At 51.5% G+C, this 25,480-nt stretch overlaps 2 protein-coding genes across 6 annotated transcripts in view; one reads left to right on the top strand and one right to left on the bottom strand.

Annotated features, from left to right (window-relative positions):
• The window catches only part of SSH1 (slingshot protein phosphatase 1), a 41,507-nt gene extending 31,350 nt beyond the window's left edge, over window positions 1-10,157 (bottom strand). For all 3 annotated transcript variants that reach the window (XR_011326622.1, XM_069794594.1, XM_069794596.1), the window contains exons 1-2: window positions 9,945-10,157; window positions 5,140-5,180 (exon numbers count right to left, since the gene is read on the bottom strand). Coding sequence is in view for 2 of the 3 variants with exons in the window: in XM_069794594.1 (XP_069650695.1) it covers window positions 5,140-5,180; window positions 9,945-10,010 (107 nt within the window). In the remaining variant the exon portion in view is untranslated. The remainder of the gene's footprint in view (window positions 1-5,139; window positions 5,181-9,944) is intronic.
• Window positions 10,158-10,304: 147 nt separating this feature from the next.
• On the top strand, window positions 10,305-24,081 carry DAO (D-amino acid oxidase). 3 transcript variants are annotated; one of them, XM_069794591.1, is made up of 13 exons: window positions 10,305-10,470; window positions 10,563-10,914; window positions 11,627-11,873; window positions 13,268-13,473; window positions 13,607-13,721; window positions 14,087-14,163; window positions 14,598-14,663; window positions 15,411-15,465; window positions 15,974-16,078; window positions 16,664-16,746; window positions 18,620-18,737; window positions 19,589-19,687; window positions 21,204-24,081. In XM_069794591.1, the coding sequence occupies exons 4-13, from the start codon at window positions 13,280-13,282 to the stop codon at window positions 21,333-21,335; spliced, it is 1,044 nt and encodes a 347-aa protein (XP_069650692.1). In that variant the 5' UTR covers window positions 10,305-10,470; window positions 10,563-10,914; window positions 11,627-11,873; window positions 13,268-13,279; the 3' UTR covers window positions 21,336-24,081. The 3 variants fall into 3 exon arrangements, with proteins under 3 accessions (XP_069650692.1, XP_069650693.1, XP_069650694.1); XM_069794592.1 differs by lacking the exon at window positions 10,563-10,914; XM_069794593.1 differs by lacking the exons at window positions 10,305-10,470; window positions 10,563-10,914 and having other exon boundaries at window positions 10,990-11,873.
• Window positions 24,082-25,480: the final 1,399 nt, after the last annotated feature.

The following is a 25,480-nucleotide window of genomic DNA, read 5'->3' as shown; positions in this document are numbered from 1 at the left end:
GCGTACCCCCAGCCCCGTGTACCTTCCCAGTACCATAAACACAGCCACTCAAAGCTGCGGATACAAGCCATTCACTCAATGCTGCCTCCAGAAAAACAGGCTCATAAACCCCTAAAAAAAGTTTAAGATCAAGGTGTTAATAATAGTTATTGTATATTGTATTTTAATGCACCAAAAAAGTATAACATATAAACATCCCCAGTTGTGGCGGGCACTCAGGGCAGCGCAGAAGGAGAGCTGTGCTGAGCAAACATGCAGCTGCACAGAGAAGAGCCTGAACAGCAGGCTGGAATTGCATTCGCTCTTTGAGTTTCCATACTGCAGAAGCCAGCCTTAGCACCAGCGAGGAATCTGGTTCATTACAGTGATTTTAATCAAACAGCCTCCTTCTAATGAGTCCTGTGGTGTGTGCCAGCCAGGACGATCATAGAATCATAGAACCCTTTAGGTTGGAAAAGACCTTTAAGATCATCGAGTCCAACCGTTAACCTAACACTGCCAAGTCCACCACTAAACCATGTCCTTAAGCACCACATCTACACATCTTTTAAATCCCTCCAGGGACAGTGACTCAACCTCTTCCCTGGGCAGCCTGTTCCAGTGCTTGACAACTCTTTCAGTGAAGAGATTTTTCCTAATACCCAATCTAAACCCGATGATGCTCTGTAAAGAGTTTTTCTGCAGCAATTACTCATCCTGTTGATCATGGAGCTGCAAAGGCAGTTTTCATCAGCCTGAGGGCTCCAACTAATTCCTGCAGTGAACGCAAAACCAAGTCAAACCAATGCCCAGTATAACTCCACTACCTTCAAAAGAGAAAATTACCTTGCTTCATTAAACTACAACAAAAAAGTAGTAACTAAAGGAACTGCAGAGCCGGTTATCAAACCAGCATGGCGGAGCACGTTTGTTCCCGACCAGGTGATCACGCAAAACACAAAGGCGAGTAAGTGAGGTGGAAAGCCAGGGGGACTTGGTGCCTTCTACCCATCACAAACAGCCATAGGTTTCTCAGAGCTCAAAAGCTGTATGACTCTTACAACTGAAAGCTTTTAATGCTGAATAAAACCAAACAGACCTAAAGCTTTACTCTGAGTGTTTCAGAAGATGAGCTAATAGTCATCTGCCAGGTTGCAGATGGGAGAAAGGGGCTCGGGAACATTAAGTAACTTGGCAAGGTACACAGGATGGCATCAGCAAAGAGAGGAAGACCTCCAGTCTCCTCTTCTTCCTCTACCACTTCTCTGTTCAGCCAGGCATTGGATGCTCCAGGCAGCACTCTCAACACAGGGTCTCCACTTCACTCTCGGCTGTGGCCATGCAGCATGTAGAAAAGCAGCAGAGCAGCATTAGAAGACTCTGCAAATGTATACAAGCCCGATCCTGAAAACCTTTACCTTCCAGAGCTTGTCTTGCCAGCTCTTAAAACTGGGTTTAGTGGTGCCAAACAAGAACAGTTCTTTCCATAATGATCTTCAGGCCTGATCAGAGGCTGGAGACAACTAACTCCCAGGCCTTTCTGCAGCAGTTTGACCTCCTTCTCTCTGCAGAAGGTGCCTGAAAACACTCACCTGGCCCTGTTTCTGACCACATTGAGACTGTGATTGGAAAGCCAATAATGGCAAAGACTACAGAATGACTAGCTAAACAAACTTATTTGTGTTTGTAATTAAAACCAGTGATTATCTTGCTGCATTTGCCAACTGCATCTGAGAAACAGCCAACACTCACAACACGACCAGCTTTGTAAAACATCTCCTTTGACTTGGTGCTGGAGAGCCAGCCAACAGTGGTGAGTAATGAAAATCAATCAGGTTGCACCAAGAAGCAGCATAGGAAAAATTGCACATACCCCATTCTCCCAGAGCAGTCTGCTTGAAAAGAGCTCAGCACTGCCCTCAGTCTCCCCCACACTTGATATCATCTTTGAGGTTGCTCTGAGCTAAAAGAGCACAACATGGCTCTGCGACAAGTTGGGAGGCACTGTGCACACAAGGCTCGTGTTGAACTCAGTGGACCCTGATCTTGTAAAACTTAAGGTTGTGCTTAACTCTAAGCTAATGCATACTCTCATGGACTTCATGTAACCATGCCAGCAGTTTTATTAAGATTTGGGTGAGATGTCTCAAGGTCCTGTAGGTGCACTGCATCATTAGAGAAAAAAAGGGATCAAGCCACAACATCCCATGGCTGACTGGCATTCAGGAAGGAAGATTTCAGCAGACACAGATAACGCAGAGAAACAGACATGTGAGCTGTTGTCTGCACCAGCTGCACCAAGCCTGACTGGGGTGTTAGATCTGAGTCTGTGCTCTTACTTTTTCTTCTGCTATGAATCTTTACCCACCGGAGAGCAAAACGGACTCCTGGCTGTCTGCTGAAAACAGTGTGGATGTTACCTTATTGAGGCTTCTGCAAAATTTTTGGGAAGTGAGAGAAAAGGAAGTCTTTAAAGCACATTAATGTCTAAGAAAACACAGATAGCAACAATATCTTTTAAAGAGAAGCTGAACCTAGAACACGTTTCCTCAGTCTATTTTAGAGTAGAACCTGTTTCAGGGAGAAAACAGAAACAAAAGCATTTTGGAATGACAGAAACCATAAGGAAGGTCTGTTGCTCTTAGACCAGAGAGCAGCAAGACATGCAGCTGGTTATAAAACCATGATACAGACCCATTCCTCCAAGAAAAAAAATCGGATAGCTCATATAACCAGATCCAACTATGCAGTCTCGAATGAAAATCCTGGAATTTTTTTGAATGAATGAAAATAATCTGCTCAGCAAGCGGATGAGCAAGTTATGTCATAAATGTGTAATAGCACATTCATCCTGTACTGATGAAATGCAGTTTGAGCTGGCAGCAAGATGGGGTCTTGTTTCCAGCAACCCTCCCTTTTTCTAACCATTAGGATCTTTGAGGTCTGCAAAGTCAGGCAGTGGACTGCTGACCCCTGCACTCAGGGCACATGTGACAAAACACAGCTGTCACCTAAGTCTCCACCAAGGCTAGACCAGGATTTAAAGATTCACAAATATCATCATAGCCTGTTCCTGCAGTTTTTTCAGAGGAGACCTGAATTCAGCTGTTGGAGAAGCAGCACAATGAAGTTGAACAATTCTGCCACCCCATGGGCACCGGGTAAAGTCTCAGCGAATTGATCTGGAGCAGCTGCTGGCAGGAAGGAGACAGGACCTACCCACCTTCCTGCGAGAGAAGCTTCATTTATCATCTACGCTGTGTCCACACTTGGGCCACACATTTTCGTCAGTCCTTGGCGGTGTTTCCCTCTGAGTACAGCAAAGGCTCTGCACAAGAGCCATTCTATTCTTGAGGTCTATCTAGTAATTTAATTACCAGATTCTTATTCTGAAAATTGTGTACAGAAGAGCAGCCCCAAGAGACCGAAGGACAGAGGAAGCTTTTGGGATCTCAGTATCTCAAGTCAGTGCTGCAGCATTTTTCAGTGGCCAGCAGAAAAGTATCAGCCTTTAAGCCCAGTCTCACTACATCCACCCCCAGGATTGCACTGGCCAGTGATGGATGCACATGCCTGGCTTGCAAAAAGGCCAGACAGACCAAAGGTAGCCACAAAACCAATGATGTCCCAGCGATTTATCTGTACATTCTCATCAAGTTCATTTGTAATGAACAGGGATAAAGTTTTATTTCCTCTTTCAGCACAAGAACCAAATACACAAAAGAAGAGGCTATCATACTGCTTGGTTAAGTATTTTATATTTTTAATGCAACTAAAAAAGCACAAGAACTAAGGATGCATTGCTATTCATGACTTCAGTGGGCTCCTGCTTGAACCCTGAATTGCACAATAAGCCCATGACCAAGCTGGGAGTAGAACCAGGAATCCTGAATTTTGCTTTAACCAATATAAAATGCATTCCCCACAAAATAAACTAACAAATTACATTACAAACTGCCACTAAATGCCCGCACACCAGAGACCACACAGCAACCAAACATACAACACTTCTGACCCACATGCTTGCAAGCAGGACAGCCACCGAATGCCAGGCTTCCCAGAGTGGGCTGCAGTCACAACAAATCCCCTGGGGGACACAGAAATGGCAAGGCCTGACACTTTCCTACTCCGTAAAGGAGCACCTTTGCTTTTCTGCTCTCTGACTTCATTTGCAGGGTAAAGACAGTCTGTGCCCTAACATCCACTTGCTGCTCCCAAAACCAAAAGGTTAACCAGACTTCCAATCAACTCCACTTTGTCCTAGTCTCAGTCTATCAGACTGAGACAGAAAACCCACTGCCACCGGCATCTCAGTTTTATATCTTTGCAACAGTAAGTCTCAACGCATAAAACAGGATGGAAACAACGAGATCGAACTCCAAGCAGCAGCACGAGTGACTTTGCTTTTACCTAAACCCTGGATAATTAAAGTAGGAAGTAGTAACAAGGAGAAGAGACCAAGCCTGCTGAACCACTGTTGTGTTTTTACACTTTATCTCTCAGATTGCAGTTTACAGGTTAGAGGGTAAGAGCTGTCTGCAACAGCTGGGTTTAGATTGAACAATCCACATAATTACTCAGAGCCCCATCAGGCCAGGGTCCCACCAAACTAGCTTTATCATTACTACTTCTGATCTCTGCACAATGTCAGCCAGAGAAGCCTGTCTCTTCTCCAGCAGGATATTTCAGCCCTTTCCTCCCCCTCGTATGAAGAAAGCGGCTCTACGCAACCCCAATATCAAAGGAGTCAAATTCCTGATGGTTAATACCCAGGAACGAGCACAGCTCTCCCCTACCCACCCTAGAAGCGTACCCCCCTTCCCAACCCAAAGCCCCAGCCTCAGAGCAGCAGCAGCAGAGAAAGAGACACTGCGATAACAGTTAAGTGCTGTGGCCAGAGCTGACGTGCAATTTTCCAGTTTCTTCCCAACAGGAAAAAACCACAAACCCTCTTTTATGCCTGCAGTTCATTAAACGCTCGTCTCAAAACTAAACTGATAAGAGAGAGAGAGCATCCCCAGTGTTTAGCTCTCTGCAGACCGTGCAGTCCCCTCCAGGCAAGTGTACATGCTCAAGTCCTGAGTGGGATCAGGACTCAGCTACACAGCAGACAATTAACAACAGTGGAAACAATGTTTAGAGCCAAATAGCTCTGCTTACCTCACATTTAATTTACGCTCTTCATCACTGCCAACCTCCAGCTGAGGGGAGAAAAGAAAGATACAGAGAAAGTTACATGCTGGTTGTTTCCATAATGCAACTTTTAAAAAAATCCCCACGCTTTTTAAAACCATCCCTGCAACAACAGGTTTTGAGTGGTTCTTTTCCACAGGGTTTTCTCTTTCTGGTGCCAGGGATAAATGAGACTCCCTGGCCATATATGCCATCAGCACCCAGTGCCGGGTGACAAAGGGGCTCACAGGGATTTTAAAGCTATTAGGTCCTAATCCTGCAAGCTGGTCCTAGAGCGCAGATCGGTTTGAAGATCACCAACCTCGACGTCACCAAGAGTGCACACACATCACTCCCACTGAGCACACACGTGAGAGCAGAACCTGTCCCAAGCAAAAGGCTGCTAACGAAGAGCTGGGCACAAATTAATGCTGTAATTCAGTGTGCAGCGACAGCACAAGTGCCCTCCAGTGGATGCAGCCCAAACTGCCCAGCTGGAACTGCCCCAGCCTCCAGCACCCAAACTCCAACCTGGAACTGATGTGCAGCCCCTCTGCCATCTCGGAGCTGCCACCTCGCCAATGAGGCCACCTCCACCTGGATGCTGGTAGATGATGTGTCCCGAGGCTAGGACGATGCCCGCCTGGTTGCTCAGCCATCCACAAGTCCTACGTCTGCAGCCTTGCTGATAAAGACACTGCTTTGATGGCAGGCATGTATTAAAACGGCCACTTTTTCACTGGTGGAAAGTCCTCCTGGAAGCAAATCTGGCTGCCCAGGTGACATTACTGGCCCTTACACTTTATTTACTCTCCTTAAAACAGAAGCGTGCTAGCTGACTTCAGCTTACTTTCAGAAAGAAATAATTTCACATAGCCGTGCTTTCCAGCCAGCCCCTTCAATTCCTCTATTAGCTTTTGGATAAAATTTCATATTAAAGAAAAACAGAGTTGGGACTAATTGCATCCAGAGCTACTCCCCAAAAAAAGGCTCAAAGATAATTCTCATCCTTTGGTCCCACATAAGTAGACAGAAGAGAAATGGCCAGGAGCATTCCCTCAGAGGGCAAGGTTGCACTGGGGAGATGGTTCGGACCCAAGAAGCAAAGCAGGGACCTTACCCATCGCCCTGCAATAGGAAAACCTTCAAACCTGCAACACACCAGAGCCTAATGAAGCTGGAGTGACACTTTTAAGAAATCATGCTCCATCAGTGCTAACACTCAGGGAACATTTTGTTATTTACTACAACATCGCTTAAAACCCACATCAAATAAGGCCACCGTAAGGGTTACTTGTTTCTGGGTCATTTTGTAGAAGTCAAAAATAAGCAAATAGTTCACATAAGATGTTCAAGCTTGAAGTTTTGTGTGCGCGTAGGACCTGGGGTGTTCCCCACCACTCCAAGTTGAGACTCAGGAGGCCAGAGCGCACAGGAGCTGCTCTGTTTACAATCTACAAGAACCAAGTAATGCCAGGAAAAAAACCCCAAATGCAACTGCACAGGCCGGATATTAGAAATATAGCCATTTGGAGGAAAAAAAGATACACAAAGCCCATCCAAAATGACTGCAGCTGATGGCAAGAAACATACCATCGCTATTTTTAGTCTGTTTACACTGTGCAGTGGCAGCGCAGAGCCAGTCTGGCCAGGGCAGCAGGCAGAGCCCCAGGAACACCCTGAGCCCCAGTGCCCCCCACCAGCAGATCCCTCCAGCCCTGGGAAGGTCTAGCAGATTTTTGGCCTTTGTAAGGTCACCCTCCTGCTTGTTTGGGTCTGTCACATAGCAACAAGGGGGAGAAAAACTTTTTTATTTTTTAAACAAATGTGACTGTGAAGCCACGAGTGTCGTCAGCTGAGGCTCGGCAGCAGAGCTGGCCCCCGAATCTGCTGTGGGCTCATCTTTTGCAGAAGCTGACTTGCTTTCAAAGTCAACTCTCCTCGTATTTTCTATTAAAAAGCCACAGTAAACCCAAAACAAGGCAGAAGCACTCAGCGTTGTTGCTGTCTGCCTTGTTTTGGTCAGAGCATCCCTCTGAGCTGGCAGGTTTTACGATGCACCATGCACAAGATGCTGTGGACCCGCTGCTGCTCACCAGCGCCATGGATCCCACCACAGCACAGACACCAGTGCCATGGATCCCACCACAGCACAGACACCAGTGCCGGGGCCAGACCTCCACCAGCTGTATCCACATCCCTCCCTGGGGACTGTGCAGAGCGTGGCCGGGCTTGAAGGACCTGGCATGGAGCGGGAGGTGGTGTGGAAGGGAGATGGCAGTGGAGCTAACAAGCGAAGTGCATGCAAGTTTGCAAGTGTGTATGAACTACTCTCTCCTAAGAATTTACGGCTTGCTACGTTAACGCAGCGGCAAGGCTCTCACAGGCAGCAGCATCCATTTTACAAATTCCTTCAGGCTCATGAGTTGAGAGGCTGCAGCAGCTTATTCACACTTAGCAAGGACATATGGGCATCATTTTCCATTAAAAAAAAAAAATCTTCTAATAATTATTCAGATAGACTAAAAGCCCCAGAGAGCCCTGATTTTCCTTGTGAGAAAGATCATAAAAGATCAGGGACCACACTGGCCCTTTTTGATGGGATTTTTATTTGAAATTAACTTTGTAAAAACAACACGCTGAATTTGGAAAGGAACGGTTTATAGTTTTATGGTATTTCATTCCAGAAGGGACCATTCAAACAGAATAGGAGCTGATGTCTTCCTCCGGGAGCCATTGAAGTACACCTGAGCCACAGATGCTAGTGGCAGAAGTGCCCTGCCATGGACAATGCTAGGCAGCAAGTTTGGGGCAGCATTTTTGAGAGGGAAAGGGAGAATCATATGGTTGCCCCACTGAAAAAGTAATAACCAACACAGAGCTCCTACACAATGCAATGCCTAATGCAGATGTACATGGTAAGGTGAGAGCCATATTGCTTGGACTCCTCTCCCACCTGTACCAGTTAAATACAGTCTAATTCCACTGCCTGCAACAAGGCTATAGCTCATTTACATCTGTGTAGATCAGGTGGCCGCTAGGTCTTGTTTAAGACTCTGTCTAAACCAGAACCCAACAAAATTCCTTCTGAAAAATCCTCAGAAAAGCACAAGTCTTGTCTCCAAGTTTCTCAATGAAAACAGCGCGGTCCAAACACTGGGTCCCTGCAGCCTCAGGAGCCCAAACCACATCAGAGGGATCTACGGCAAAAGTCGGCAAAAGGAAGGGATGAGTCACGTCTCCAGTGAGGGCCGTGGGAAGGGAACCCCTGCGGCCCCTCTGGGCAAGGGAGAACCTGTGAGCCTTGCGGCACCGTCCCCCTCCCACCTACCCCCCCTCGGACCAGCTAATCGGGGGAGTCACAGGGACCTGACAGGTGACAAATAGGATTGTTTACCTGGCAGGAGCAGGGACAGAGAGAAGCCAAGGGCAGGGAGCATCAAAGGAAAGGGAGGGGAAGGAGAGGGATGCATAGGGAGGATATGCAGGGAAACACCAGGCCTGCCTTTGGGAGTCACAAAAGAGATGGGTTAGGAGGAAAAAAGGGATGCGCGGGGAAGAAGAAAAAGAAATTGGAGGGTGCAGCTGTGTTTGGATGGTGCGTGGGAGCTGCGGTGAGGGAAGACAGAAGCCCAAGGGGAGCAGAGGCAGGAGAAGGTGTTTCTGGGGTACAAGAGCGAAGGAGGCATGCAGCAGAGCTGGGACACGCAGGGTGCCTGCCCCGGCAGGGCAGGGATGCATGGAGCAGAGCATTACAGGGGCAGCAGGTTAAGCAGCACATACAGGACCCCAGAGCAGGAGAGCTGGGAGGGAAGGAGAGGGCAGCAGCATGGTGCAGACTGCGCCGCAGCGAGGAGTGGCAGCAGACAGTGCAGCACGGGGATGTCGCGCAGGTATGGGGTAGAGCGGGACGGGAGCTGCTCTGTCGGCAGGGAACTGACCACAGCTGCCTCAGGAAAGGGCTGGCGTGAGCTCCCCGTGGGGCAGAAGCTGCAGCGGGCATGGGGAAAGGCGGTGCCATTGCAGCACAGGCTGCACAGGGACGGAGGCGTAACGCAGGGGGTAAAGCGGAGCATCCCTGGGGCAGGAGGTGGTGGTGGCTGTGGGGTGTCAGAGAGGGAGAAGGTATGTGGCCAAGGGGCCAGCAAATACAGCTGCTCCACAAAGACAGGCCCAGCACACTGCCCAGGGATTTACCTGGCAGAGAAGAGCAAACCAGTAGCCCAAGCTAGTGCCGGGTGGGGGCTGGAGCAGGGGACAGCCATGGGGGAAACAGGGCTGCATGTGGGGGTGAGGAGGCCAGCACGCAGTGGGGCAGAGCGGGGAGACGGCTGGACCGTCTGAGGCCTGATCCAGCCTGGCAGCGTCACAGGGCTGGGGGCTGAGGCAGAGCAGGGCTGGGCAGGGGAAGAGGCTGGGATGGCCGGGGGGGCTTCGAGGGGCTGAGCTGAGGCCAGGAAAGGCTGCGGGGGGGAGGGTGGGCAGGGGGCTGCGAGGGGCCAGGGGGTCTGTGAGGGGATGAAGGCAGGGGGCCAGTGGCTACAGGGAGCCGTGAGGCTGGGGACCGTGAGGGGCCAGGGCCTGTGAGGTGATGGAGCCGGGGGCTGGGGGACGCGGGGGGGCTGTGAGGGGCCAGGGCCGTGAGGGGCCAGGGCCGTGAGGCGCTGCGGGCCGCGGCCGATGCGCGGGGCCCAGCCGAGGCGCTGAGGGGCCACGTCCCGCCCCGCTCCCCGTTCCCGTCCTCCCCCCGCCGCCGGGGCCTGCTCTGCCCTCCGCCGCCCGGCCCGCCTCACCTCGCTGGTGCTGGCCGAAGAGGCGGCGCTGGGGGTCGGCGAACGCTGCAGCGTGACCAGCGCCATGGCGGCGGCAACGGCGGCGGCGGGGACACGGTTATCAACGGTGGTTGCGGGGCTCCGGCCGCCTCCACCGCCCCGGCGGCTGCGCAGCCCGCCCGGCCGCCCCGCCGCGGGGAGGGGCGAGGGCGCTGCGGCGGCGGGGGCGGCCCCGGGGCGGGACGGGGCGGTGCTTTCACCGGGGCCCGGTGGCAGGGCCGGGCCCGGGGACGGCCGGGCTAGGCTGGGTGAGGCGGTCGCGGCCGTGGGTCACCCCACCGCACCGGGCGGGGGTGCAGCATCTCGGCACGGGGAGGGTGGGTGTCGCGGTCCCCAGAGCCCCAAAAAGTGTCGGTAGGGTCTGAGCTTCAGCCCTAAAGCACCTGAACGGCTTCGGGGCGCGGCAGGCGGGAGCATCCTGCAAACCGGACCGAAGAAAGTGCGAGGGGTCAGCGGTGCCAAAAGCAAGAAGCAGACGAGTAATGGGGTAATTAGTATAAGAGGCTTTGCTGATTGTATGTAAAGCCCTTAATAATTCAGGCCGTTGGGTGACTGCCTTTCCCCCTCTGGCCCTGCCAGGCTGCAAAAGGGAGCTGTGCGAAAGCACCCCGGGGTCCGAGGGCCTGGACGCTCGGGGCTTGGCCGCCATCAGCCCCAGCGGCTTTCTTCTGCTGACCACATCCCTGGGAGGATGCGACCATGGGACTGATGGACGAGCATCCTCCTTCATGGCATCCGGAGTGGGATCCCAAGCTGTGGCTTCGCCAGCTGCCCACCCTGGGGAGCTGGCTGGGCTGCCTGGATGGGGTCAGTCCCTGGCTGGTGCTGCTGCTCCTGCCCAGGGGGGTGGGAGGCAGGACAGCAGCCCCCACGCAACAATGCTCATGGTCGGAGAGGTGTGCAGGTGTTCTGCCACCATAAAGCATTAAAGGTACCAGGTGCTTAAACCCTATGACCTTCAGACTTAACCCTCCCATGCCATCCCTATTGACCTCTCGGGGTAAAGCATCCTTCTGCTCAGGCTGGCATTCGCCTGCTGTGCTGTTCCTCTGCCTTTGGTGGGACTGAATTCCCGTCGCCTGTGGTGGGTCGTGCTGCACCTAAACCCTGGGCTCAGGACTCCAGAGACGTGTCTGCAACTTGACTCTGTGGGAGATGAGTTCCCATTTATTTTAGCCTTATTACCTCTTTTATAAAAGCTTTAGGCATGGTAAAATCCCTAATTGTAGCAACATTGCCCAAACACCACTTGTGGTTCCAGGGCTGATTCTGCTGCTGCTAATAGTATCCGCACCAACAGAAACCTGGCTTTTCAGCCCAGAACCCAAAATTGTGATTTTTGTGAAGGGAGGGGCAGCTTAGAAACAAGAAACAAAGCTATCTGACCCCTGGGAGGGGGAAGGTGAACAGCACAGCTCCTGGGGTCTATCGGGAGGGAGACAATGCCATTTCTCTCTTACCACATGAAAATCGACATTGAGGCATCTGGTTTTCCCAGATCCTGCAGGAACCCAGTGGCTGGGGAGTCCCGTCCCCATGTCCCCATCCACCAGGACTCTTCGGGGCAGCCAGCAGTCACCATGGTGACAAGTGTCAATGATGGCATTTTGCCACGGACCGTGGTGACCCCATTTTCTTTTCAGAGAAGTAACTCCGGGGCTGACTGCCAGTGGCACGTGGGATCCAGTGTGGAGGACTCCACCTCCCCAGGTCCGGAGCAAAGACTTTGGCCCCATTGCCTGGGGGCGGGCTGCAATCCCACTGCCCTTGGCACTTAGACCTTGCACCGCGGGCGGTTTACTGGGTGGTAAACAAGCCGCCCTGAGAAAGTGGCTCTGTTGAAGTCTCTGAAAACTGCAGCAGCTGCCCCAGGGACCACACACTCTGCAGGTAAGCTGGTGAAAAACGTGTGTTTCTTGTTATTTATTGACCAGCGAGGCAGATACCTCCTTGGCTGGTGCTGCAGGGGCAGCCTGGGGCACATCCCCATGGCTGCAGGTAGAGGAGGCAGCCCCAGTTCTTGCCGGCCGTGGGTTATAAAACCACAGCAGATGGGAAGCAAGTGTGGCTCTCCTGCTGCCGTTGATGCTTCACCGTCCTGATGACTCATCCCTCCATCACACCAAATGTCAGTCCCGCTGCGGGCTGCCTTTCACAGCAGAGATGCTGCACTTCACCTTATCCAAATAAAACTATGGGTTAGATTTTACTCGTGCTGCCCAGAATGGGGACTGGCATCCCTCCTCCTACCCACATGCTGGCAGCTGAGCAGCCAGGGATGTGACCCAGGCCGAGTGATGCACGCCGTTGTACCCCCAAGCCCTTCCCTGAGTTGGTCCTTGGCCACTCTCTGCCCAGATGGTGACCGCAGCACTTTTTCCAGGCTGCAAGGCAGGAAAGCTGCGTCAAGAGGGAAGAGTCAGGGGACCAAGAGGGGGCTGCAGACCCTCTTTGCGGCCAGCGTTTACAAACAATGGTTCTCCCAGCTGATGCCAGGAAGGGTTTAGGGTGGTGGCACAGCCACCTTCAGGTGCAGGCAGCCCTGAGAGCAACAGTGGCGTGAGGAGCCGGCCTTGCATTTATTGCACCTGGCATTGCTCCCTGGAAAACACCTGTTGTTTCCCATTTCTTTTATCTGTGCCCACCTCTTTCATCTCCAGCCTGTGCAGAAGCTGGGGAGAATTAGGAGCACCCGGGAGGAGGGCTGGGTCCCTGGGCACGGAGGGCTCACACTGTCCCGTGGGAGACGGGGTGAGTGGGTGGGTGCTCCCACCTCTCCCCAGCCGCTCGTCCTCAGCGTGCTGGCTGATGGGAGGGAGAGGAGGATGCCGATGGTTGTGCCACTCTGTCCCGTGCTGCTGCAGGGCATGAAGCAACCACGGCTCTTTCTGCCAGGCGGAGGAGCACGGCTGTGGGCAGCTGAGCTGCTGCTTTTCTGCTTGCCAGCGGCTACAGCGTGCCCAAGGGTAGAGCCAGGGATGCCACCCCAAGCACAAGGGCTACGAGCAATGGAGAAATGTTCCCCTGCCACCATGGCAAACTACGCATCCCCTCATCTGTGATTTCAGTGCCTGGTCAGCGCAGGCAAGTGTTGAAGAGGACTTGGGAGGCTCTACGAGAAGTGCAAACAAATGCCCCAAGAGCAGCCCAGCTGTGTTCCAGCAGCAGAGCTGATGCCAGGTTGGGTCCTGTGGGAGCTGATGCCCTCCCTCCCGGGAAGCCCCAGCTTGTCCAAGCAGCTCCCCAGCCCTGGCACTGCCCTTCAAGCATTTCTCCCCCCGCAGAGAGCCGGAGCCATGCGCGTGGCCATCATCGGGGCCGGGGTGATTGGCCTCTCGACCGCCCTGTGCATCCACGAGCAGTACCACAGCCTGGTGCCCTCCCTGGAGATGGAGGTCTACGCAGACCGCTACACGCCCCACACCACCAGCGACGGGGCAGCTGGCTTGTGGCAGCCCTACCTGAGTGACCACAGCAACCTGCGGGAGACGTAAGTAAGGATGAGGAGGAGGAGGCTGGTGCCATGTCCCCACCGGCGTGCCCATCAGTGTACGAGGGGCTGAGCTGCATAGGCACAGCTCCATGGGGCTGGCAGAGCCACTGCTCTCCTGTTTTTGTCGCAGGGTCTGGAATAAAGAGACATTCGATTACCTCCTCGGGCACCTGGGCTCACCGGCAGCAAAGGAAATGGGACTTTTCCTAATTTCTGGCTACAACCTGTTTACGCAGCCGGTGCCGGTAAGGAGCAAGTCACAGCCAGGGCTGGGAAGGGCTCCAGCTCGGAGGCTGCCCGGGGGTGGGCAGGGTTGTACTTCTTCCCAGACGATGCTCTGAATGCTTCCAAATCCTTCCAAGTTTGTCTTGTGACAGTTTGCCCAGGACACGGTGTTTTCTGTGCCCCCAATGCAATATCGGTATGAAGTGAGGGGTGAGCCCCCCGAGGGTGGGAGCCAGCAGAGCCTTGCCAGCTGTGGTGTCCCGCAGCTGCACGCCCACCCGCGCTCCTTTGGGGTGGGCTGTCGTCCATCCCCCCCGGCTTCTGTCCCACGATGGCACAGCGATTGGGGTTCATTAATGAGCTTGGACCTTTTTCCCTACTGCAGGACCCGTCTTGGAAGAACATTGTCCTGGGATTTAGGAACTTGACACCAAAAGAGCTTGAACTCTTCCCTGGTTATAGGTATTTTTCAGTCTGTTTTCCAGACAGTCACTGATGTGCTTCCCCCCAGGCAAGAAAGGTATGGCTGGACGCTCCCAGGCACCTCCCTGTCAAGGGGCAGTGAGGATGAGAAACCATGGGTGCAGAAGTGGCCTTGCTTTGTTACAGCCACTTCTCTTAAAATAAGTAGGAAACACCTCAAACAAACCAATAAAGCAGCAGCCCAGCATATAAGCCATTCCAGCCCCCCTCTAACTTCACCAGGTATTGTCAAACTGGGGGAGAAAAATCAGCAGAAGGTATTTTATACTGTAAAGAGAGGGAAAAAGTCATGCACTTGTTGTGCAAGGGGGAATTGGAGTCCCAGAGCTTCTGCAGCCATCAGGAGTGCCGGGGCAGGAGGCAGCTGCTTGTGTTGCAGGTCCTTATGGCTTCCTCTCCCTGTCTGGTTTCAGCTATGGCTGGTTCAACACAGCGCTGATGCTGGAGTGCAGGAACTATCTGCCGTGGCTCACCAACAGGTGAGTGCAGAGCTGCCATGGCACTGGGGCTGTGGCTGTGCCGGCATGGGAGAGCTGCTGCTCCCCCAATTTCTTTGGCCGGCAGAACATGGGAGGCAGGTGTGGATTTTCAGGCCGCAAATCAGGTGTTGCCCCGGATCCTTCTCTCATGCCAAGTTGGTGCCTGATTTTAGGCAGCACTGATTTTAGGCGACCACCCCGTATCCTGCTGCACTTCTGACCTGCTCAGCTTGAAAATGCAGCAGCAAAGGCACGGCGGGATGAGACGAAGGAGAGGGCAGGCAGGGATGCATCCCTGGGAAGCGGGAAAAGGGTCTGGAATTCTTGCTTATTGCCCCAGTGGGGTAACAGACTCCCCACTTTAATAGTTAGCCCAGGAGTGTATTTGTGCATGACAAAAATGAAAGTAGTGGGATACTTAGAGCTGCATCTGAGCGCCTTCAGCTATGGGAGTATTTGTGGCTTGGTTTTGTTCTTGCCATTTCTAACGTGGAGCAGGTGCCCTATCCACAGCAGAAGACCAGGGCTCTGACTCAGGGCTTAGCAGGACTGATCACCATCAGTAGCTCTGGGCCATTAGGGAAATGAGCTAATGACTGGAGACTGTTAGGAACCACCAAGAAGACCATGGCTGTTTATTACAAGGAGCAACAAGCCGTACCTACACTGGGTGTCAATTACAGGCGCTAATTTGAACGGTACATTTGCTTTTAATTTGCTGGTAACAAATGAACTCATTCTTCCCAGGTTAACGCAGAGAGGAGTGAAGTTTTTCCATAAGAAGGTTGAATCTTTCCAGGAGGTGAGTGGTGATGTTGAGCTGGGGCAGAGCAGGGCAGCAGGCACAGCCCTGTCCTGGCATGGAGAAGCAGCACCCAGCACGTATGGGCTGCTCTGGGATGTCTCTTGGCATGAATGATGGGCCAAGGGATGGTTGCAAGACTACACCAAGATCTAGGAAACAAATTCTACCAGGAAAGATAAAGGCTCTTGGGCATCAAGAAGTGGCTGAGAGGGGCTAGGGTACCACATTTGGCCGGCACTGACCGAAGATGCAGCCAAGCATCGGCAGTACAGCTTTCCCTTAAACTGCAAACATTCTCCTTGCCTGCACACATGGGGTCTCTGCGGGAGCTGTGCTGGGGAAGCTATGCCTGGGATCCGGCCCTTATGGTTTATTCATTAGCAGACTGTTGGACCGAATACTTGGCTTGGCTTTGGTGCAGGAATCTCATGCCCCCCATGGGTAGTGCCCTCAGAAGCATCACTGTGTGTGCACTGCTCACCATGCCGCATCTGTCTCTCATTAGATGTTTGCCCAGGGCGTGGATGTTGTAATAAACTGTAGTGGGGTTCGTGCGGGGGAGCTGCAGCCTGACCCAGAGCTACAGCCCGGCCGTGGACAGATCATAAAGGTGAGGTGGGTGCAGGGCATGTGTTCCCCTTTTTTTTTCTGGAGGAGTCATTCATTAGCCACCTTATGAGATATGGCCTCTGGGGCAAATCACGAGCTTGTGGGCAGGACCCACACTGGGATCAGGTCCTGATTCCCAGCAAATGTTGATCATGTAAAACTCTCACGTGCATGGAGGCCAGAGCAGAAAACCTGGATCCCATTCCTGGTTCAGCTGTGGGGCTACCCTGAGTCTCCAGCCCATTTCTTCATTGGGTGAAGGTAGGGGGAGGCCAGAGGCGTAATGCTAATAATAAAAAGACATGAAATCCTTGGAAGAAGAGGATGATTATTTGGGGTAACAGACTCAGGCCAGTAGGAAGCTCCTCTGCTTGCCTGCCTGCCCTCCCATCTCCCTGTCTTCCCATGGCAGCCGTGCAGGGGAGCCAGCACCGTGGTGTACATAGAGCCTGAGCAGAAGGGAGGGCACCACGTGCGGACCCCCAGGGTCCACGTTCGCCGAGCTGCCCACATCCCTCCTGCTGCCTCCCCGAGCTGGGGACCCCGCTCTCCAGCTCTCCCTGACCCTCTCCCCTTCATCTCCCAGGTCCTGGCCCCATGGGTGAAGCATTTCATCATCACTCACGACATCGAATCTGGTATCTACAATTCGCCGTATGTCATACCAGGGTAGGTGACAGCAGGCGAGGCAGGGTCTGTCTGGCGTTAGCGATGCTCTGCTATCAGCGCTCCAGAACACCAGCTGCTGACATATGCCCTGCAGCAGCCCTGTTGCAGCAGCCCAGGCTGGGCTTCATACCTGGCCTGATGATGCTTTTATTTGCCACGCGGGAGGAGAGCAGCAGGACGTGGACAGGAAAAGTGAGGGAGCTCCTGCCATGGGCACAGAGAGCGCTAGCTCCCTGTGCAGACCCTGGCTTGGCACTCGGACACGTGGGGGGCTCTGGGGCTGGTCCTGGGCTCCTGAGCTCTTGGATCAGGTAGCATCAGGGGGCTTCAATGTCCCTGGTCCTGTGCTTTTCCAAGGAGCAAATCCCACCAAAGTAAAAAGCCAGTCCTGGCCAGGTCCTCAAAAGAGCCAAACACTGACAGTGGGGCAAATATTTTGGGCAAGATATTTTGTTTTCATATTTGTACCCATCTTTTTTATCAATGGTGTTGACAAAACTTGTACAGCAGGTCATTGTGGGGAAACGGCACTTCTGATTCATGCTCCCATTAAAACTGGTGGCAGGAATCCTTTTTTACTTTAATAAAAGTCTACCCTAAAAAGCTCAGCCTTCCCACCACGGTTATGCTGAACTGTGCTTGCGGCTGTTGGTGAGACGTCTCTTGGGGGTGTCCCATTCAGTTTAGCACGCACACAGCGTTCCTTGCCACCTCCCTGCAAGGACCAAGGAGGAATCCCAGGGGAAAACCTTATTTCTGTGTCCCCATAGGGATGAGGAGGGCTGAAATGAGATCCTGGCCCCAAACGCACCATCTCTGAAGCTCAGCAAGCGGCAGTGGCTGTGCCTGGGCAGAGCCCAGCTTCCAGCACTTAGCTTTCACTTTCCACCAGCTTCCCACCAGCAGCTTTCTTAGGGGAGTTGGGATCTATTTGGGATGGCAGTGTATGCATGTACCCAGGCAGCTAAATTGCAGGATAAATAAATACATCTGCTGTTCATCCCACCTCTGTTTCCTCCTGAGAGCAGCTATCTACCCTGCTTTGGCAATGGAGAGGGTTCTTTAAGCTGTAACTTGAATGCTGCATTTCTGGCAGTTCCTATTGTGCTAATATTTCAGGATTAGGCAATAAGCCATTATGTAAATAGGAACTTTGAATGCTCACAGCCCCCAAGCAAAGTATTCCAAGTGATTTCTGATCACAGTCCCAGCTACATATGCATTCCTCTCCCTGTGTTTATTTTAGCTTGAGCTGTCATAGCTGGGCACCAGGCTGGCTCTCAAAGGAAGCAGCCGGGTCCAGCACTCACGCATGGAGTTCACATCTTCCATGCTGGAGAGATTGGCCCTGGGGGCTCTCCTCCTGCATGCCCCAGCATGCAGCCCTTTTGTCTTTGTGCTTGCCAGGGCTTGAGAAAGGTTTTAGAAGGGTCCAGCAGGTACAGACACCCCCAGCTCCTCCCAGCCTTAACCTGTCTCCTGTCCTCTCTTAGTCCACAGGTGTTTTGGGGTGGCAGCAGCAGCAATCTGTTCCTTTGTGTTCCCCACCGGCGGCATCCTGTTCCTTCCAGTTCTCTTCCCCAGCCAGGCAGGAGCAGACCTGTTTGATAGAAGATGAAATTAGCTGTTTGGTTTGCCCAGGCAAGGGCCTTTGGGGTGCTGATAGTATTTAATGAATGACTTGTTCATGAGCAGACATGCAGGCACTGCTCTCTTGCCTGCTTGGCATGACAGTTTCTCTGGCAGGAATAAATTGCAGGCTCAGGGCGTAGCAGGATCCATACATTACACACAGAGTCCCTCCGTGTGATGGCCCAGCAAGGGACGGCTGGGGACACTCACCACTATGCATCTCCTTTGGCTTTTGGTGCAGGAGTGAGTTCACGGTCTTGGGAGGGATCTATCAGCACGGCAACTGGAACGAAGAAAACAGTGCCCAGGATCACAAAACCATCTGGGAGAACTGCTGCAGGCTGCTCCCTGCTCTCCAGGTGGGCCACAGGGACAGGCACTAAGGACAAACTGCAAAATCTGAATCTTTATATGAGTAACACGCGGTGCCTGCCTTCAGCAGGCCAGGAAAGCTGAGGGGTTTCTGCAAAGCGACTATTGCTTATGCAGTGTCAGCCGCCACGCCAAGAAATGCGCCAGGGATGGGTGAAGCGTGCACATAGAGTAACCCTGGGCTTTTTGTGTGCACCCCACAGCAGCACGTAGCACTCGGCGACAGGGTAAAACGTGGGGGGGGGTGGCACGGCTCAGTGTTTGTGCGTGCCTGGCCGCATTCATTGTGCATGTCTCGGGCTCTGTACGCCTGGCTGATTGACAGACAGGGTCTGGGGCTGGCATTACTTTTGAGACAAGGTTTGTAGGAAAAAGTAATTACTCATATAACTGGTAAAAAATTAGAACAAAAGCTTTGGGAGGTCCCAGCCCTTTGGTCGTGGTGTGTTTCCCCCCCGCCCCCGTCTTTTGGCACTGCTGCATTAGAGAAAGGCTGGCGTGTGGTGAGGCTGGTTTGTATCCACTCCTGATGCTGCCATTGCACCCTGGATTGGCAGGAAAGGCAGCACGGGGCTTTGGCACAGCAGTTTGTCTCACCGTTTGCACCGAGCAGTTTGCCTCTTCTGCAGGCTGGCGATGTGCGGGCTGTGATCCGAAATTGTTCTGCCCAGTCGCCCCTTGCACCATCACAGGAGCCAGTGCAGCAGCAGGGATGGGGCAGCCTCTGTCCCTGCTCATTGCAAGAGCCCTCATCTCACGTATCGCTTAGTGCTGTGGTGTTTGGCTGCTGTAAATTGGAGAAATGCTGTGCAGGTGCTTGATGTGCTTTTACTTTCAGAAAGCAAAGATCGTAGAGGAGTGGAGCGGCTTGAGACCAGCGCGTCCCTGTGTTCGTTTGGAGCGGGAGACTGTCCGCCATGGCCATTTCCAGGCAGAGGTACTGTGCACAGCCCCTGGATGCCAAGTGCCATTAACCACCGTGCTAATTGTGCATCAGTCACTGCGACCTTGGCAGTGCAACACCAACATCCAGCTAACGCTGGCGGTCTTCAGCCCGCAGCCGCACTGCCCTGCGTTCATCAGTCCTCACTCTGTCTTCCCTCTAATAATGGGTGAATCTCTGAGCCGGTTACAGCCCAATGTCAGAGATAAGTGTCGGAGATACTAAGTTTTGATGGATTTTATGGGGAGAGTGGGCAGGGAGCACTCCTGCCAAAGGAAAACCTGCAGCTGGAGCTTAGGCCTTAATAGACACCAAAAAACCCATATGGGAGAAAAATGCTGGCATGAGCTCTGCTGCTCCCAGAGCCAGACGAGACACATGCAAACCATCTTTTGGTGTCAGCATTTAAAGTAGTGTGGTTTTCTGCTGGGAGTCCATAAGTGTACAGCCCATGCAAACTTCATGTCTCCACTTAATAAAACCCAATACGCAGTTTTTAATAAAATGCTCAGGGCCTCCAGCGCTGACACCAGGTTGTTGGTGCAAAAGATTGGACACCTTGAGACTTCTTCCAGTTTGAAGCTCAGCAGCAGCACAAAATGAAACATGGTGAAGGCCCAGAGGGACACTGGGGGAGCTGTACCTGCTGTTGGGCTCTGGAAAACTCAGCTGCCTCTGTGTAGGTAAAGCTGGGTGTCTAGTGTAAAACTTCCCCAAGGCAATGGCTCTTTAAATTGCCTTGCACTGCTAATATATCTTTTAAGAGAAAGGAGACGAGGGATGGCACAAGTTTCAGTGTGCCATCTGTTCTCGGACCCTCAGCGCAGCACCTTGTCATGTAGGACCACATCACTCCTTAGCACTGTCACCTGAATGCTCATCAGCAGACCTGCAGAGGGAATCCTTGATTCGATTGCATGCATATGTCTCTGTACAGCTTGGAAGAAGAGATTAAAGCTCCAAAGGGGATGGCAACTGCAAAATGTAATTAAATGTAATGAAAATATATTCAATTTTTAGCTGGAGAGCCTTGGAAAGAAATCGGTGTATTTAGGCAAAGCCCAGAGCACAGTTCAAAGCAATGCTGTATTTGAATTAATTTATGGATCACTCTGTTCCTTTATCACCACATCATATCCACACTGCCTTGGCACAGGAGAGGTATAGCTATTGATCCCAGCGATGAGTCAGGCTCCTGCTGAAGCAAAGTAATTTACCTTGGCAGGAACAAACACTAGGTAGGATGTAACATGTTGTGCTCTGAGGACCACGGCTGCGAGCCCTGCTGCTGCGTTTTGGGGTGCAGAGGGTGCTCTGGGATCCCGCTGAACTACGCGGAGCTTCTTCTGCCTCTCCAGTGGCTTTTGGAAGGAGGGAAAGAGCAGTGGGTCGCTGAGCCATGTGCCAGGAGCTCTCAGATCCCAGCCTCTATCGTGGCTCCTTGGTGCCTTTAGCCCCAGAGGGCTCCAGTGCAGCTTTCCCAGCCCTGATCCCTTCTCTTCTTCCCCAGGTGATACACAACTATGGCCACGGAGGGTTCGGGATCACCATCCACTGGGGCTGTGCCATGGCAGCAGCCAGGCTTTTTGGGAGCATCCTCCAGGAGAAGCAGCTGGCCAGTCCGCCGCAGCCCCGCTTGTGAGTTGCCTGCTCACCCAGGATTATCACGACAGCAGTAGCTTAGAAGTCACAGCAGAAAGATGCAAATAACACATACACGTGGGATATCTGACCCTCCCACCAGCTCCAACACTGGTTTGTAGTGTCTCATTTTCAGGTTGCTGCCAGTTCTGTAGCTGCTGTTTGCCAGACGGCTGAGTTCCCTCCACCCCGGCCTTGCACAACCTACCTAGAGGAAGTGCTTTAAAATACGGACTGATTATCTGTGGCAAAGTGCACTTCTGGCCCCGGGGATCAGTCTGCAAAGGGCAGGCAGGGTTCATCTGAAATCTTGACGGTGCTGCAGTTCATCTGCACGATGGGACAGGATCTGAAACTGAGCTGGTGCCACCTGAGGTCTTTACTGACTGCTCCAACACCCAGCATGTAATTAGATTTGCAAGCTTCCCCCAGGAGGTAAAAGCTCCTTAGTAGGAAGAAGCTCTGAAGCTCCCAGGGAAGTAACAACAGTTCTAAAAGCACGTGCTTCAGTTACAATAGCTTTTCTTACGTTCATGCCAGGACAAAGCACGGGTCTACAGCACCTGGTTAGTGTATCTGGCAATAGACAGCAGCAGTTGCCTAAATGGGCTTTCCAAATGATGTTTTTAGCAACAAAAGCAACATGTTCCAGCCCTGTGTACTTGCCAGCCAGACTCTATATATAGCAGAGAGCATACGCAAAAGAGCTGTTCTTGTTCCTAAAACTCCCACGGGCCCTTCAGTTTCTCATTTCGTCCAGGCGTGAGACATGGCTGGCACAGCAGCTCTGAGAGAGGAGCTGACATGGGGTAGGTTGTGCCTCCCGAAGGAGTTGGGGACAGCTCCCAGGAGGGTATGACTTTTTGGGGGTGTTCAGTGATGCTGCTGGGGACCCAATGCACTGAAGATACAGTTTGGCCGATTTTTCCATGCCATGCATCTTTCCTGCTCTAAAAACCATCATCACAGACAAGGTACTGAATGGTCAAGAAGCATTAGCCTCAAATCCAAAGGCTAGTGGTTGTCCCGAGCCCAGCACACTGTGCCTGGCTCACTCTCCTCTGCGGATCAGCTAACTGTTTCTTACTCATCTGTGATGCAGCTTCTCTCTCCCTTTGATTCCATGTGCCAGAAATAGCTCATCAACCTAGTTTGTGATGTACCAGGCAGCTGCATCTAGTGAAAGAGAGATGCTGCAGTGCAGCTGGGCTCATTTTACCTCCTGGACACATGGATTTAAAACAGTCCCATGAAAAGTGCATGTTTCCTGGCCACAGTCTGGTACCAGAGTTTTTCCCTGTTGAAAGACCCATCTCCTGACATGCTGCTTCAGTTTCACCAAGGAAAAGAGAAACTTGTGAAGGCTTTGTAGGAAGGGATGAGCACTCAGTGCTGCTAGAGATGGTCTGTGCACAGATGTGCTGCCTCATGGGTACCTACGAGACTGGTCTCATTTTCAGGAGTGCTATGGAGGTTACTGTGCCAGCACAGCCGTGGCCCTGGGAGACCTTCCAGCGACCTCATTTTCCACTGAACACTATGTGACCGTTGTGTACTTCTCTGGCTTACACACCCTGAGCAGTCAGAAAGCTCTGACGAGCTTTGCTGAGTGCATCTGCTAATTGTCTGCCCTTTTACAAAAGCAGCAATGGTTCCTCTCACCGTAAGGGCCAGAATTTCTCAGCAGCTGCTGCCTTGTCCCTTTCCCTTTCCCTTCCTCTCATCCCTTTGTAAAGGTGCGGGAGGGTTGTGTTTGCCTCTGCTATGACACCTGCAGTGCTGGCAAAATGACGTTGCATGGGATTTCTCATGCCTGTGGCACTGGAGACCAAGGCAACAACTTGCTGTCAAAGGCACCAGTGAGAGCAGGTCCTGAAGTTCCTCTGGCCATGATTTTGGCCTGGTGCTCCTCCCATCCTTGCAAAGTATAAACCACCTGATGATAGCTGTGGTCATTTGTGCTTTCTGGTTGTTGCTCAACTGCAGAACGTAATCCCTTAGGTCTGCCCTGTCCAGCTGCTGCGGCAGCAGAGGTGACAGAGAACTCTGTTAGCTGCTATGGAGCTGTGGCAGAGGTTAGGGCAGACCGGTGTCCATCCTCAGAAGGCAGCAGAGAGTGGGTGTGTGTTAAAGAGCCTGCTGCTGTCTGGTAGCTGAGGCACCTCTGCAGTATGCTTAAAAACCAAAGGCAGACATAGGAAAATTAGGAGCCCCTGTCATGTCCAGTCTGTCTGTCAAAAGGGTTTCCCACTTTATCTGGCAGCTCACCTGATATATTGCAGCCACACTGAAAGGGGTATAATCAAGAAAGGGACAGGAAAAAAGAAAACAATAGCTGGAGAAAATTTACCATTGATTAATGCTAAACCTAATGGCCTGTGATACCACTTCAGAAGAAGCCATTCAGTGAAATAGCATCCGCTTGATTTCACTTATTCCAAATATGAGATATTGAGGACCATATTCTCCTCCCATTTGTACTGCTGTAAATCCAAAACCACTTACCTGATTTCCGAAGAGCTACCCTGGATTAGCAGAGGTGTAGCAAATCATTCTATAGCTTGCAATAAGCAGTTGACTCTTCTGATCTTAGAGCCTACAGGAGCAGCTGTCCTGTGATCTTACACAACCTCTTAGAAAACAAACAGAAATGATTAGATGTGTAATTTTATTTGTGGTCTAATTTTGCTTATTTTCTAAAAGGCCACAATCTAATATATGTGCACAATAAAGGTAATATTCAAATATCTCATGTGTGATGCTTTCTCTTCTTAACGATGGCATGGAGAGGGCCTCAAATGCTAATTCCATAGAAACATCCCAGTAGATCATCATTCCATGTCTCCCCACACATTTTTCCTGAACATTTCATCCTGCAGGAGGAAGAGCTGTCGTTCTACATTCTCAGCAGACAAATGAACTGAAATACCATTGTATGAAATTACGTGGTTACCTACGTGTTGTTGCTAACAGCCCCCGGCCCATTAAGAACTCACACTCCCGCACAGAAATGTTTGGGACACTCTCATGTAGCTCAGCTGATCGCTCCATTTTGAGACTAGGAAAGGTATTTTACACTGTTGGCAGCCACAGTGGCAGACACACTGTGGGACAGAAGAGTCATGAGATTGAAGTTCACTTTTGTGGCAAGGGTAAGGTGAGAGGGAGTCAGTGGGATGGCTGGAGAGCTGCTGCACATACTTTCTTGACAAGCACAAACCGCCATCTCCAGCGGCCGGCATCAGCACATTTTACAAACTCGCCGTTCTCAACAACGATTGCCTGTGACACAGAACAAAGCTGGAAATACATCAAGTATCAGTAAAGTTATCCTCTGTAAGCAAACAGCAGCTCTGGCATTCTGGAAAACAGAATGAGCTTTAGAAATGCCTGAGGATGCCAAAAAGTTCACAGAAAACACAGAAGAATGAATATTCTCCCTAAGTATTGCTTCCGCGATACAAACCCTTCCATAATTACCAACTGTTTCCATTCCCAGAAATAAGACTCTTCATCCCAGTGGACTGTCAACAGCTGCACAAGCTGCAAGAAGGAAGATGAATGCACGTGGAGATGAGAACAGACTATATGAGCATGCAAAGTATTTGTAGATCATTAGTCATTTTGACTCAGACATGAACAACCTTATGTTTGTAAATTACTGGACATCAAAATAAGAATATCATTTAAAGGGTAGAGGAATACAGTCAGGGTTATGCACTTAATTATATTTTATAAAACAAGATACGTAAAAGAAAAGTTTACATTGAAAAGTAAATAAATAGAAGGAACCCTCCCTGCCCCAAAGTCCAGACACATGCTAAACCACCTCCTCCCAACCAGCCTTTGTGATCTGCAATCACATATTGCAGCATTAAAGGCACTGCTAGAAATTACCCATAGGCAAGAAGCAAAACTGACTGGTTTTTATTGTCTAAACTGAATTAAATGCAAAAAGCAACTACAGATCTTAAGATAATTTTAAAAATATTTAGCTGTCATTATCTGTGAGGTTACTTATAATGCAAACCTGAATCTTGTGACTTTTATGTCCAAATACACAAAACACACACACACCACGAGTCAGATCTGCAAAGTGCTGAGCCCTTGCATATTCAGCTGAGTCCACAGAGCAGCATATATCTC

This window comes from Haliaeetus albicilla, chromosome 10 (assembly GCF_947461875.1).
Source record: "Haliaeetus albicilla chromosome 10, bHalAlb1.1, whole genome shotgun sequence".
In the NCBI taxonomy this organism is placed as follows: Eukaryota; Metazoa; Chordata; class Aves; order Accipitriformes; family Accipitridae; genus Haliaeetus; species Haliaeetus albicilla.
This window is presented reverse-complemented; position numbering and strand designations above follow the sequence as displayed.

Coding starts and splice junctions, on each gene's coding strand:
- DAO (XM_069794592.1), top strand. CDS start 13,280: ATGCGCGTGGCCATCATCGGGGCCGGGGTGATTGGCCTCTCGACCGCC. Junction 13,722..14,086: donor TGTTTACGCAGCCGGTGCCG/GTAAGGAGCAAG, acceptor TCCCTACTGCAG/GACCCGTCTTGGAAGAACAT. Junction 14,664..15,410: donor CTGCCGTGGCTCACCAACAG/GTGAGTGCAGAG, acceptor CATTCTTCCCAG/GTTAACGCAGAGAGGAGTGA.